General features: G+C 35.1%; 1 protein-coding gene across 1 annotated transcript in view; it reads left to right on the top strand.

The window, feature by feature from the left end:
• The window catches only part of GOLGA4 (golgin A4), a 106,284-nt gene that overhangs the window by 54,853 nt on the left and 38,440 nt on the right, over positions 1–12,991 (top strand). Inside the window, exons 13-14 of the mRNA XM_060162372.1 lie at positions 8,547–8,725; positions 12,089–12,217. Of these exons, the coding sequence (XP_060018355.1) occupies positions 8,547–8,725; positions 12,089–12,217 (308 nt within the window). The remainder of the gene's footprint in view (positions 1–8,546; positions 8,726–12,088; positions 12,218–12,991) is intronic.

Below are 12,991 nucleotides of genomic sequence, written 5' to 3'. Positions count from 1 at the left end.
GGATGCAGCTTCAGAAGTTATTTTAGAAACCAGATTGTAAGGTTTAAGGAAAGGAATGGGTCTGGATGAGAGAGGCAGTTGGTTGTGCTCGTAAATATCTCCTCATCTCCTTATAGTTGTTTTATTGACAAGTGGCTGGGAAATTTAGACATGTGCTCCCCAAAAGCCTAAGATTTCCCTTCAGAGAGCATTAATGGGTAGAATCTCTCAGATTATAATCTCTAAAGACTTTGCTGAAGCAGCTGGAGACTCGTGAGATGCTGTTAAACAGGTTTGCTTTCCGTGAGCAGAAAACCTAATGCAAAGTCTCAGCTTCTCATGTCAAGCCTTTTCATTTTTAAGACTGCTTTTGTTGACTCTTGTAGCCAGCTGAGAGAAAATAATGCCGGTCAGGGATTACATTTCCTTTTAAAATTGAGATGCATATGGTGAGGAGGTAGAAACCCATGAATAACAAGTAAAAAGGGGCACATGATGAAAAGGCAGACAAAATATACAGTTAATTCATATGTAGGATAAAAATTTCCCAGGCTGCTGTTCCAGTCAACTCTTTTGTAATACAGCCTTCCTTCTCTTGCTTCTCCAAGCACAGATGTATTTTGTCTTTATTTATTTATTTCTACAATTGAGGTATAGTTGATGTACAATATTACATAAGTTTCAGCTGTACCACATAGTGATTCACAGTTTTTAAAGGTTATACTCCATTTATAGTTATTACAAAACATTGGCTGTATTTCTTGTGCTGTACAATATATCTTTGTACCATATTTATTTTATGCATGGTAGATTGTACCTCTTATGTATTTTGTCTTTAAATTGTGATTTTCATAAAACTATATTTTGTAATATTTCATAGCCTATAAGTTGAGAAACTTATCTGTTAATACTGTCAAAATATTTAAAGTTAATAAATACTTAAAGAGAATTAAGATTTACAGTTATTTACTAGATATATTTATTTTGGAAAGTCTTTGGATAACACAGTTACGAGTGCTTTTATAGATATTTTCAAAATTATATTTGTAGTCATAATTATTGAGGTTTATGATAGAAAGTTGTAACAGACTGATTCCATATTGAAGATGTTGCCCTTTAAATCTATAATGAAAGTTAGTTTTGTGCATCAACTGAATTTCATCTAATGGCTTTAGTTGAGTCTGAACAGAATTGTTCTAATATAATGTGATTCTTAGTTCAAATATAAAATGCATTTGCCAATTGACAGAAAAGTCCCAATTTGGTACTAAAAGTGAGAAAAGGTCTTTGTAAAGGAAATACAGTTTTCATAAATTTTTATAAACATCATTTGGCTCTTGGAGAATTCAACTGCTCTGTTAAATGTTTCTTTCTTAGATTTAAAATTCAAAGGCTAAAAAACACGTAAGAGCTGGCCATGTGAAGGAAACACTAACATTAAAGTTTGTGGTTGTTAAGGTTTTTAGAAGTAAATGTGTCTACATAAAATAATTATCAAAGGATCTGAACTCTCCTAATGCCTTTTTGATTGTAAAAAATTTAACTCATATATTTAGCAGTTCTTGACATGTGGATATTAGTAGACAAATGGCTACTTTTGGGGGCTCACTTATTCTGGAGATCAAAATGTGGCTCAAATACATTCCTCACTACTTTTCTTAGAAAACAGTCTATTGCACTGCTTCTCATAGTTTTTCTAGACAAACTGTGATGATTCTCATATGTTGGAGGACAAAGGAAATCTGAGTGTCTCTGATTTTAAAAAGAATAATACTGTCATAAAATACCAAGACTATGGGAATATGGTAACCTGCCTACTTGATGCTGTATCAGCTTGTAGTACTTATTCTGCTCTACAGTGGAACTGGTAGGCATGTTTTCTGAAGTACAATACTATAGCACTTTTGTTAAAATTATTTCAGTGAATAAAGAAAACCAAAAATAAATATATTTGTTACAACCATTTTACTACAACTGTTGATAGTATTCCTTTCTAGGTGTTACTTAAAAACAGATGGTCATATCTTCAAGTAACCAGATTTTAAATTTGGAGAATTCTGGTGATTCAACTTAAGTATGTGATGGTACTTTTTTAGGTACTAGGTACTATTACTAATTGTCTAGAATATTACCTCTTCAATGCAGCACCGGTGCAGAATGTTAATGCTGCTAAAGTTCACGCTAGATCTTGGGTATTCTTTGTGTGCATGTGTGTGTATGTTTTACCTAAGATAGGAGGTAGAGTAGCTGGCTAATCATTAATGTAGTGTATTACCCCAAAATTGGAAAACAGAGAAAATGAAAGCACGTTGCTGTTGTTTCAATACACTTCCAGTTTTTTCTCAATCCTTATTTTATACGATTGTAATCATAATTGTCCATATAATTTTGTATGCTCCTTTTTCTTTATTTAGCATTATATTAGGAGTAGTTTTACATGTTGCTAAAGTACTAACATTTTAATGGCTTTGTCAGAATGCATGTACATCATTAACCATCTCCCTGTTGATCAGCACCTAGATTATTTTCTACTTTCACTATTCTGAATAATACTGTAACAACTTTGTAATACAGCTTATTCCATCCTTGAATTTTTTCTCTGGATAAAGTCTTCCCCATAGACTTTTAGTCTTTTTTGTTAATTACCTTTAAGAGATTTAAATATAGCCATTACAAAAAAGAACCCATATCATAGTATTAACACCCCGTCCTTAAAATGTTCTTGCCTACAACTGTGCAACATGCATAAAATATTCTGCTCAGATTAGGAAAGTTTCCAGAGCGCACTGACTTTTGTAAAACCTGTTTCCATTTCATGTACGCTGTTTTGCTGAAGTTCTGTGGTTTATGATTGTCTGCATTTTAAAATGTAGAGTAACTCACAACATTCTTTGCTTTTTTATTGTCATGTTGTGTTTGTGCAGGAAATAAGTTTCTTTTTCATTTGTATAGTATAAACCTGATATACCAAAGACATTCAGTGGAACATTTATTTGAAGGACCCTTTAAGATAGAGTTTATTTTTAAATAATGTATAAGATTTATGCATATTTGTATAACACACAAAAATCACATGTGTATTTAAGTGCTTTGTTAGTTGTTGATAATTTATGTAACAGAGTTTTCTTGGAGTCTTAAGTCTCACAAAACATCTTATTTTTGTGCATCCACACATGCCAATAAGTGAATCATGGTGCCTTTCCCAAGCCTTGTATGAACAGGACTGGGGTAAGGGCTGTTTTTTCTTATCATGGGTACTTTGAATAAGCTTTACAAAGAAAATTCCATGTTTCTCAGGCAAAAGAGTATGAATTAAAGTTGAATTTAAGTATGCCATGTTAGGTGAGTAGTATGTACACATTTTGGCACTGAATGAACACCTGATGGAAAATTTCATTATTTTAAATGGAATTAGATTTTAATTTAATATAAGTTTTTTATTTCATAGTCGTGTATTTGTAGGTGCTTGATACATTTCTACAATAGTAGCTGTACATACATACCTTTAGAAAGTCATTATCAGCCTGCACTTACTTATATCCCTGGCAATGTAACTGTTACTGGAAAGCACCAGCAACTAGAGGAACACATTTCTTTGCTACAGAATCATATCTTCCATTTAATTAAATTTAGTTAGCTTTAGCCTAATATTTTTCAGGATCATCCTGATGTTTTCAAAGTATTTGATAGTAAATTTGCATGGTTAATGTAAGGAGTGCATGAAATTTGGATAGATCTGTAAAAATTTTAAAGGTCAAAGCATAGTTAATCCTTAGAGTGAATCCTGTTATGTATTTTGGGAAGTGGCTTGAAAAGTAGATTTCCATTGCACATGTGATATTTAATTTCTGAAGGCCCCAACTATTAAATTTCTGAAGGCCCCAAGTATTGCAATATCTGGTTTATGCCACTAGGTGGTAGCATTATTTTATTTTCATTTATGTAAACTCTAGACCAGTGGTTTTCAAACTTTTTAATCACAGGGGTCTCCTTACACTCTTAAAGCTTACTGAGGTTTCCAAAGAGTATTTGTTTGTGTGGGTTATATGGATTGATATTTATTATATTAGAAATTAAAACTAAGAAATTTTTTAAAAGTTCATTTTAAAATAACAATTATAAACCTATTACATGTAAGTATTGAATACTTTTATGAAAATTACCCATATTTCCCAAAACACAATTTAGTGTGAAGAATGGCATTGCTTTACATTTTTGCTTATCTTATTGTTTGGCTTAATAGAAGATAGCTGTATTTTCATGCCTGTTTCTACATTCAATCTGTTGTGATAGGGTCACAGAAAGGGTCTCATGACCCTAGGATTTGTGGACCACACTTTGAAAACTGCTGCTCTAGACTTTTGCTTTTATTCACAAAAGACACTTGATGACTGGATGGGAATTCTGATAAATCTTTGTGTTGTTTTTTTCTGTTAATTTGCATTTCATTCATTTCATAGTACTAGCTGTGTTTTTTTGGTTTTATATCACATGCATTTTAGCAGCTTTTTTGCTGGGATAAAGAAATAAGCACTGGCTTACTTATTCATTCTTGATGTTATTAATCAGCTTCTTAGTTAATCTAGAGGTGGCAGCCTTTCCACATTTCTGCCTCTTTGCTTCTTCCCTGCAGGGGGAGTAGAGTGGGTCTTGTTATTTTTACAGTAAAGTGTCCCCTGGGACAGTGCAACAAAACAGTAATGCTGCCTAGAATCTCAGAATTCCGGCATTTGTTATTTATTATGATTGGTTAGGACATCGAGGATGAGGAGGGGGAAAGACAGTGAAGTGGCAAAAGCAAATTCTTCCTAGCTTAGCCTGAGGATTAGTTCTTTTATACACCTCACCCCCGCACCCCGCCTGCATTATTACTTCAACTGTCTTTTTGTGAAATATTTTCTTTATATCACCCAATGCCTAACATATGCTTGGCAGATGTCAAACATCTAATAAATATATGATGAATGAATGGTTGGATTATTGAGCTGTAGATTGCCAACCTTTCTCATGTAACTCATATAGTGGGCATTTGTCCATTTTCATAATTCCCATGGATGTGAGTAAACCTCATCTGAAGGGGAAAGTGATGAGCCAGCAATAAAAGGTCTGCCCCGTGTTTTTTCTTAACTGATAGAGGACCATTCTTAAGGTACATTCAATTTTTTCTAGAAATATTTTCAAAGTTTTTTTTTTTTAAAGCAAAAATTGCCTGAGATACATTGAATTTTGCTTTGGAAGAACACAACGTGTTCTTGCAACATTTGGCGGCAGTTCGTGCTTAGCCTTCCTGTTGGTGTGTGCTGTGACCATGGTTTCTCTGTGCACTCTTGCATGTTGGCAGAAGACTTGTCAGCTGGGGCTGATGCACGCTTTCTTTCTCCCCACTCACTTATCCTGTGTTGGTAATTGGAAGACAAATTATGTAGACATTCAGAACATACTTCTTTAGTACTCAACATTAAAATCCTAGCATAGTTTCATTTTGGAAAGAGTGGGGAATTCACTTGAGAATATTATAGGCTAAGGACACCACTTTACTATGTCTAGTGGTTGCAAGATCAGAAGGTGAGATGTTTCTGGTTAGTAAGTAAGCTCTCAGTATATCCTCCTTGAACATTGAAATGGGACTCGTTGGATGCAGACTTCCTGTAAGGAAGTGGCTTCATTTGTGGTAGAGTGTAGAGTGGGTTTGAAATAAGTTTTCTGTATGTGGATATAGAAATGTGTTTTATTGCCTCTTTAAAATTTTATTTTATTTTGGGGGGACTTAACATTTTCATAAAGCAAGATGGAGGTGGAAAGCAGTGAGTTTTTGTATGTCTGTCAGAGGTATAATAACATGCTGCATTTTGTTGAGAGTTAGAAGCCATCAGTAATTGATTGGTTCAGAAATTCTGGTTTAGTAAGGTATATTATTGCTCAGCTGAGCTTGATCAATGTCAGCATTCTTGGTTTTAAAAAATAATGCAAGGTAAGGATTGTTCTTTAAATCCTATTTAAGTTGATTTATCATCTGAAGGCAAAGTTGGATGACTCAGTTGTTACATTTGAATGAGGACATCTCAAAGGTGTCTTTTTAGGTATAAAATTATATGGTTTTCTGACAAGGTGGCAGAAGGTAGGAAGAAAGGATTAAATTTAGATGAAAAGAACTTTGGAACCAGATCTGTCCTACCTTAATCATTATATGATGGATAATCAAGTGACTTAGGAAAGCTATTTTGGAGGATTAAACACTAAAATTAGAATATAATATAGGAGAATATACTAAAATTTACTGAGTATGGTTAGAAAAGTTAACTATTGGAAAATTATATCCAAATAGGAACTTTGTGGCATAGATTTTTTTGTTATTTGAGAAAGTGAGAGCACTACATCTATTTTTATACTATATCGGATTCTGGAATTTAAAGAAAACAATGAAAATTCACTTGGTATTGACTGTGTACAGTTTTGTTTTATTTTGCTTAATTGACAAAAGTTTTTCATTTAAAACTGTCTGGCTGGAAGAATATCAAAACTATTTTCAGGTTCTCTAGAGCCTGATTTAAGATATTTCTGTGAAGTGCTTAGAAGTGCTAGTGTAAGTGCAATCTTACATGCCAAATATTAGCAGTAAGGAAAAGATTGTGATGACATCTAATAAGCATTTTAAAATATCGTCATTCCATTTTTCCATGTTTTTCTTTCCCAGATTTAAACCTTCAGCTCAAACTAAGCAGTAAGCACTCTGCTACAGAATTTCTTTCCCGTAATTGATCAGTTTACTCCATCAGGAAACTAATTTCTTATTCCTACCAAGAGGAGCTTCTTAATGCTCGACACCAGAATTTATAGGAAAAGAATATCTAACTAAAACAAAGAGCATTTCCCTTTAAATACTTTATTTACCAACATATTTATGTCTAAGGATTATCATCTTGGTGTTTGCAGGCAAATATCAATAAAGTTGGAGTAGGAATCTTTAAATAATTATTATTTAAATAATAATTTCAGCTAATTAATATGCCTTTGAAATTTAGACCTTATTTGAACTATAGTTTTATACTTTGTGCATATAAAATGAATAAATTGGGTAGATTTTTTTAATATCAAAAACATGGTTGCCAGAGAAGTGTTTTTGTTTTGTTTTGTTTTGTTTTTTAACGTAGTGAGCAAAATAAGTTGTGTTTCTTGGTTGTTACCAGAATTCAGCCTTTCTCTTGCCTTTTTCTGTACCTACTACAGTTCATCATTAAGAAAATGCTTTAGAATACGTGTTTGCTTCAGGTATGCAATTCCTTTGCCCAAACCACTGTCTGTTAAGTCAAATTGTGGTTAATAAAGGGGCTTTTAAATGAGATATCATAGGTTGAAGTTCCACATTTCTTATACCACTGGGAGTGAAAATACTACACATGTCAATGAACTGTCACCTCTGGATATATGTTTCTTAAAAGGATTAAAACCCATCTTGAAAATTGATGTTTTATTTATAGTTCGTCTCTTTGGTAAAGGGAAGTCTGGTGTCTTCTAGTCTGTGAGGACTAAAGGAAATAGTCTAGGATGATAATAGCCGTAGGATTTTCACAGGCTACTGTTCTGTCAGTAGAGAGAGAAAGAAGGGGAGAGAGAGGGAAAGTGTATGTTTGCACACATATGCAGTGCACACAAACATATATACACACACATGCATATACACACAAATATACATAAATACACACACATATATATTTTGGTGTAAAGTTACCCAGCTCTTGCACCCATCATATATGACTTTGTTTGATACTAGATGAGCTGTCCTTAAAGATCTTACTACTCTAGCCTAGATGATTGTTTATTAAGGGCCTGAATTCTTACTTATTTCACCCAAGAACTCCCTGCTGGTAGTGCCTTTTTATACACGTTGAATCAGGTAAAGATTTCTTTCTAGTTAACTACACTAATTCGAAACTTACACAGTAGTAGGTTTCATATCAAAATACATTGTTTAAATATGTGATTCAGACAGTAAATTTTAAAAAAAAACCCTGCTGTTATCATATGGTTAAGAGGTTTTTAAAAATAAGATTAGTCAAAGAATAATTTTTTCATTCTTAAAAATGTCCCAGTGAGTATATAATAGTATTACCTAATTATTGATAATAATTAGATAATTATTAGATAATTGATAATAATTAGATAAGAACTGCATCACAAACAAAAAAGCAATTGGAATTATATACTACAGAAGTAGGTACAAGTCTTCATTTCTTTGAATTTGCTATCCATAAGGACACTTGTGGGGAGAGTGGGCAATCTTTAGTAATTTAATATTTTTTCTAATATTTTTTCTAACTTCTGAGCTTAAGTTCATATAAGCAATCTTAAGATCTGAATCCAGAACTCAATGACAAAATTGCTTTCAGTGACTGGACATTTCTGTGGCTTTTAACTACTCAAATATCTCTTGGCTTAAAACAGTGATGAGTTTTTTAACCTCTTCTGCTACTGCTGCTCTTAGTTTCCATAAATTGAATGTAAGTAAAACACTTTAGCTCAATGATAGTATTTCTTGAGATACTTGTTTTCTGCTGTTTTCATTATAGCTTTTGAGGAACTTGAAAAAGCCTTGAGTACAGCCCAAAAAACAGAAGAAGCACGGAGAAAAATGAAAGCAGAAATGGAGGAGCAAATAAAAGCCATTGAAAAAACAAGTGAGGAGGAGCGTAACAGACTTCAACAAGAATTAGGCCACGTGAAACAGGAGGTTGTTCATGTAATGAAAGTAAGAATAATTCTGGATTGAAATGGGCTACGGCAGTGCTGAAACTTAAATCTTAGGCTCTTCCTACATCTTTGATAGTAAAGAAGAGTTAATTTGTATTTTGTTTGAGACCTTGATCATTTCGTGATGTTTAGATTACAGGAAAAAAGCACTTTGATAGAGAAATGAATGTGTACCTTTTTGGCTATACTTCCCAGAGATAGTCTCTGCATATAATTTCTCTCTTATGTTTTCTAATCCTCTCTTTAATTAATTAACTAAGTTATTTATTTGGCTACATTGGGTCTTACTTGCAGCACATGGGATCTTCATTGTGGCGTGTGGGATCTTCTGTCGTGGTGCGCAGACTTTTCTCTAGTTGTGGTGCGCGAGCGCGCAGGCTCAGTAGTCGCGGCACGTGAGCTTAGTTGCCCCGCGGCATATGGGATCTTAGTTCCCTGTCCAGGGATCAAACCCACATCCCCTGCATTGGAAGGTGGATTCTTAACCACTGGACCACCGCGGGAGTCTCTTTATTTATTTATATTTTAAACACAAAAGATGGCATGTTATTTTTACTGATCTGTATTTTGCTTTTCCACTTAATAATCTGTCATGGAGGTTGTTCTTTATTATTGAGTTGATAATGATGCCCCATTTGTTTTAAAGACTGCTCAGGACTTCATTGTATGAATAGCTCATAATTTAATCAGTCTTCTGCTGATGGATATTTAGGCTTTCAGTTTTTACTGTTGGAAATTGTGAATATCCTTATCGTATTTGCTCACATCTGTGTTTCTTTAGAATAGATTCCTAGAAGTGGAATCTAGGAAAAAATTACGTGTATTTATAATTATTGGATAGTTGCTACAAGCTCAGTGGAGGACAGTTTATACTCATGAGCAATGTATTAGAATATGTTCCCCCCCTCACAAAGATGGTATTACCTGAATGTTTTTATCTTTCCAAGCTAAGTTAAAATAATGACATCATTGCAGGTTTTTTCTTAATAAGTTTATTTATTTATTTATTTTTGGCTGCACTGGGTCTTCATTGCTGCGCGTGGGCTTTTCTCAAGTTGTGTTGAGCAGGGGCTACTCTTCATTGCGGTGCGCGTGGGCTTCTCACTGCAGTGGCTTCTCTTGTTGTGGAGCATGGGCTCTAGGCACTTGGGCTTCAGCAGTTGTAGCACGTGGGCTCAGTAGTTGTGGCTCACGGGCTCTAGAGAGCAGGCTCAATAGTTGTGGCGCATGGGCTTAGTTGCTCCGCAGCATGTGGAATCTTCCCGGACCAGGGCTCGAACCCATGTCCCCTGCATTGGAAGGTGGATTCTTAACCACTGCGCCACCAGGGAAGTCCTGTAGTTTTAATATGCATGTCTCTTACCAGTATGACAAACATGTTTTTGTATGTTTACAGGAATTTATAGTTTTCCTTTTTGAGTCGCCCGATCAGATCCTTGATTCATTTTCCTCTTGGGCTGTTGGTCTTTTTCTGATTTGTAGAAGCTTTTTACCTATAGTAAGAATTAGCCATTGGATATAAGGTGCGTTTATCCAAATAATTTTCTCAGTTTGTTATTTGTTGTCTTTGTTTATGAGTTGCTTTTGTTTTGGGTTTTTTTTTGGCTATGCAGAAAGTTTTCTTTTCCTTAAATGCTATCTGGATTTTGTTCTGCTTTAAAAACACATTCTCAGTTGAGATGAAAAATTTTTTTTTATTTTTCTCATCTAACACTTTCTTTTTTCTTTTGTATCCTTTGACCAACATCTTCCCATTTCTCCATCCCCAGACCTGATAACTTTGCCTTCCATCACACCAAGTTTTTTTTTTTTTAATTAATTTATTTTATTTTATTTGTGTTTGGCTGTGTTGGGTCTTCATTGCTGTGCACGGGCTTTTCTCCAGTTGAGGTGAGCGGGGGCTACTCTTTGTTGTGGTGCACAGGCCTCTCACTATGGTGGCTTCTCTTGTTGCAGAGCATGGGCTCTAGGTGTGCAGGCTTCTGTACTTGTGGCTCACGGCTCTAGAGCCCAGGGTCAGTAGTTGTGGTACACGGGCTTAGTTGCTCCGCGGCATGTGGGATCTTCCCAGACCAGGGCTCGAACCCGTGTCCCCTGCATTGGCAGGCGGATTCTTAACCACTGCGCCACCAGGGGAGCCCTCTCATCTAACACTTTTATGTTTTCATTTTTTATGGTTAAATCTTTGATCCAACTGAAATTTATTTAGTGTGAGGAGTGAGGTAGGGATCCAACTTAAATTTTTTCCAAATGACTACCTAGTAGCCTTCAAATCATTTCTTTAATAGCCCATGTTTTCCCTTCTGACATGCCATACTACCTTTATTACATACTAAATTATTGTAGTGCTACGTATGGGCCTTCTGGATTCTCTGTGCTGTTCCACTGCTTTGTCTGACTATGTGCTGGTATTACACTAATACCAGTTTTATAATATGTTTTAGTTTTATAATGTTCTACTATTTGGTAGCCTCTCCTTGTTATTCTTATTTTTCAGAAGAGATCAGCTATTCTTGCATGTTTATTTTGTCCAGTGGGCCTTCCCTCATTTTGTTTTATTTGATTATATTAAATTTTTGAATTTATTTAGGGTGATTTGACATTTTTATAAGATTGAGTCCTCCTATTCAAGAAAGAACAAGGTCAATACTTTTTTTTTAATAAATAAATTAATTTATTTATGGCTGTGTTGGGTCTTTGTTTCTGTGCAAGGGCTTTCTCTAGTTGTGGCAAGCGGGGGCCACTCTTCGTCGCGGTATGCAGGCCTCTCACTATCGCGGCCTCTCTTGTTGTAGAGCACAGGCTCCAGATGCGCAGGCTCAGTAGTTGTGGCTCACGGGCCTAGTTGCTCTGCGGCATGTGGGATCTTCCCAGACCAGGGCTCAAACCCGTGTCCCCTGCATTAGCAGGCAGATTCTCAACCACTGCGCCACCAGGGAAGCCCAATACTTTTTAATAAGTAGTAGTACATGCCTGGAAAGCTAGGCATAAATAGATGGGTGTAGCCAGAACACCTTGACCATGGTGGAGTGCCCTCTCTGAGAGCATCCTTATTCCTCCTACTGTGCTTCCCTATCCTGATTGGTGGGGAACATCTTTGTATGATGTGGAATTGGAGCTTCAACCCCATAGGAACTGACCATTGCAGCTGCAGCTCTCTTTGTCTTAAATGAGGAGCAACACTTTATTGGTTTTTCTTTTAACTCTCAAGAGTTTGGTGACTTTTGATTTATGTGGGAAATATGTTCCAATTTTTCCTCTTAAGAAGCTATTAACTTGATTATAATGAAGTATTATTTAGTTGTAGAGTTAACATATTTTATTCTGGGTGTCTCACTTTAACTATTTGGTTGCGTTTCAGAAATCCTCAGAAGAAATTGCAAAATTACAGAAGCTTCATGAAGAGGAGCTGGCCAGCAAAGAGCAGGAACTGACTAAGAAGTTTCAGACCCAAGAAAGGGAATTTCAGGAGCAAATGAAAGTAGCTCTTGTAAGTACCTATTTTGTTTTGGCCACATTATAAAGTTGTCAGCCCCTCACCCCTGCCTCCCAGCTTGAGGTCACGCTACTGGCAGCCTTAACATTTGAATATGCAGAGAGGGTTGGCCGTAGGCAGGAATGAGGCTGTCAGAGCTTGTTAATTTAGTATTATCTGAAAATTAAATTTTCTCATCTAACAAGCTTTCATTAATCAGTTTGTTTATCATTCCTCTCACCCTGGCTGTAGGCTGTGATTAGGGAGAAGTAAAGGGGAACATAGGGTAACTGAAGCAGCGACTGCGTAACTTAGGAAGAATGTCTAAAAACTCACCAGACTGAATGTATCAGAGCTTAAGGTTCAGAGAGTTTGCCTGAATGCATTTTAAAGAAGACAAAATGAAAATGACCAAGTAGTTTTCATTTTAAGTAGAATAATTTCAGTAATTTTCAATCCATATGATGTTTAAAAAGATAAAGTAAAATGAGAAAACTGACTGAACTAACTAAAACAATAACCAGAAAAGCAAAGATAGAAAGATTTGTTGGAGTAGTATAATTTGGAAGTTTAAAGCAAAAAATTTTTTCTCTTGAAGTATTAATGCTGAAAATGTAGTTTACTGTTTTTATATGAAGCTATTATCCATGAGATAATATGTATAATTAAAAAATACTTTTAGTATGAAAGGATGAGAAATAGTTTTTATAATTTTAATCTCCTTTTTTTTTTTTTTTTTTGGCTGCATCGTGTCTTAGTTGTGGCACACAGGATCTTTGTTGAGACATG

This window comes from Lagenorhynchus albirostris, chromosome 10 (assembly GCF_949774975.1).
Source record: "Lagenorhynchus albirostris chromosome 10, mLagAlb1.1, whole genome shotgun sequence".
Classification (NCBI taxonomy): domain Eukaryota; kingdom Metazoa; phylum Chordata; class Mammalia; order Artiodactyla; family Delphinidae; genus Lagenorhynchus; species Lagenorhynchus albirostris.
This window is presented reverse-complemented; position numbering and strand designations above follow the sequence as displayed.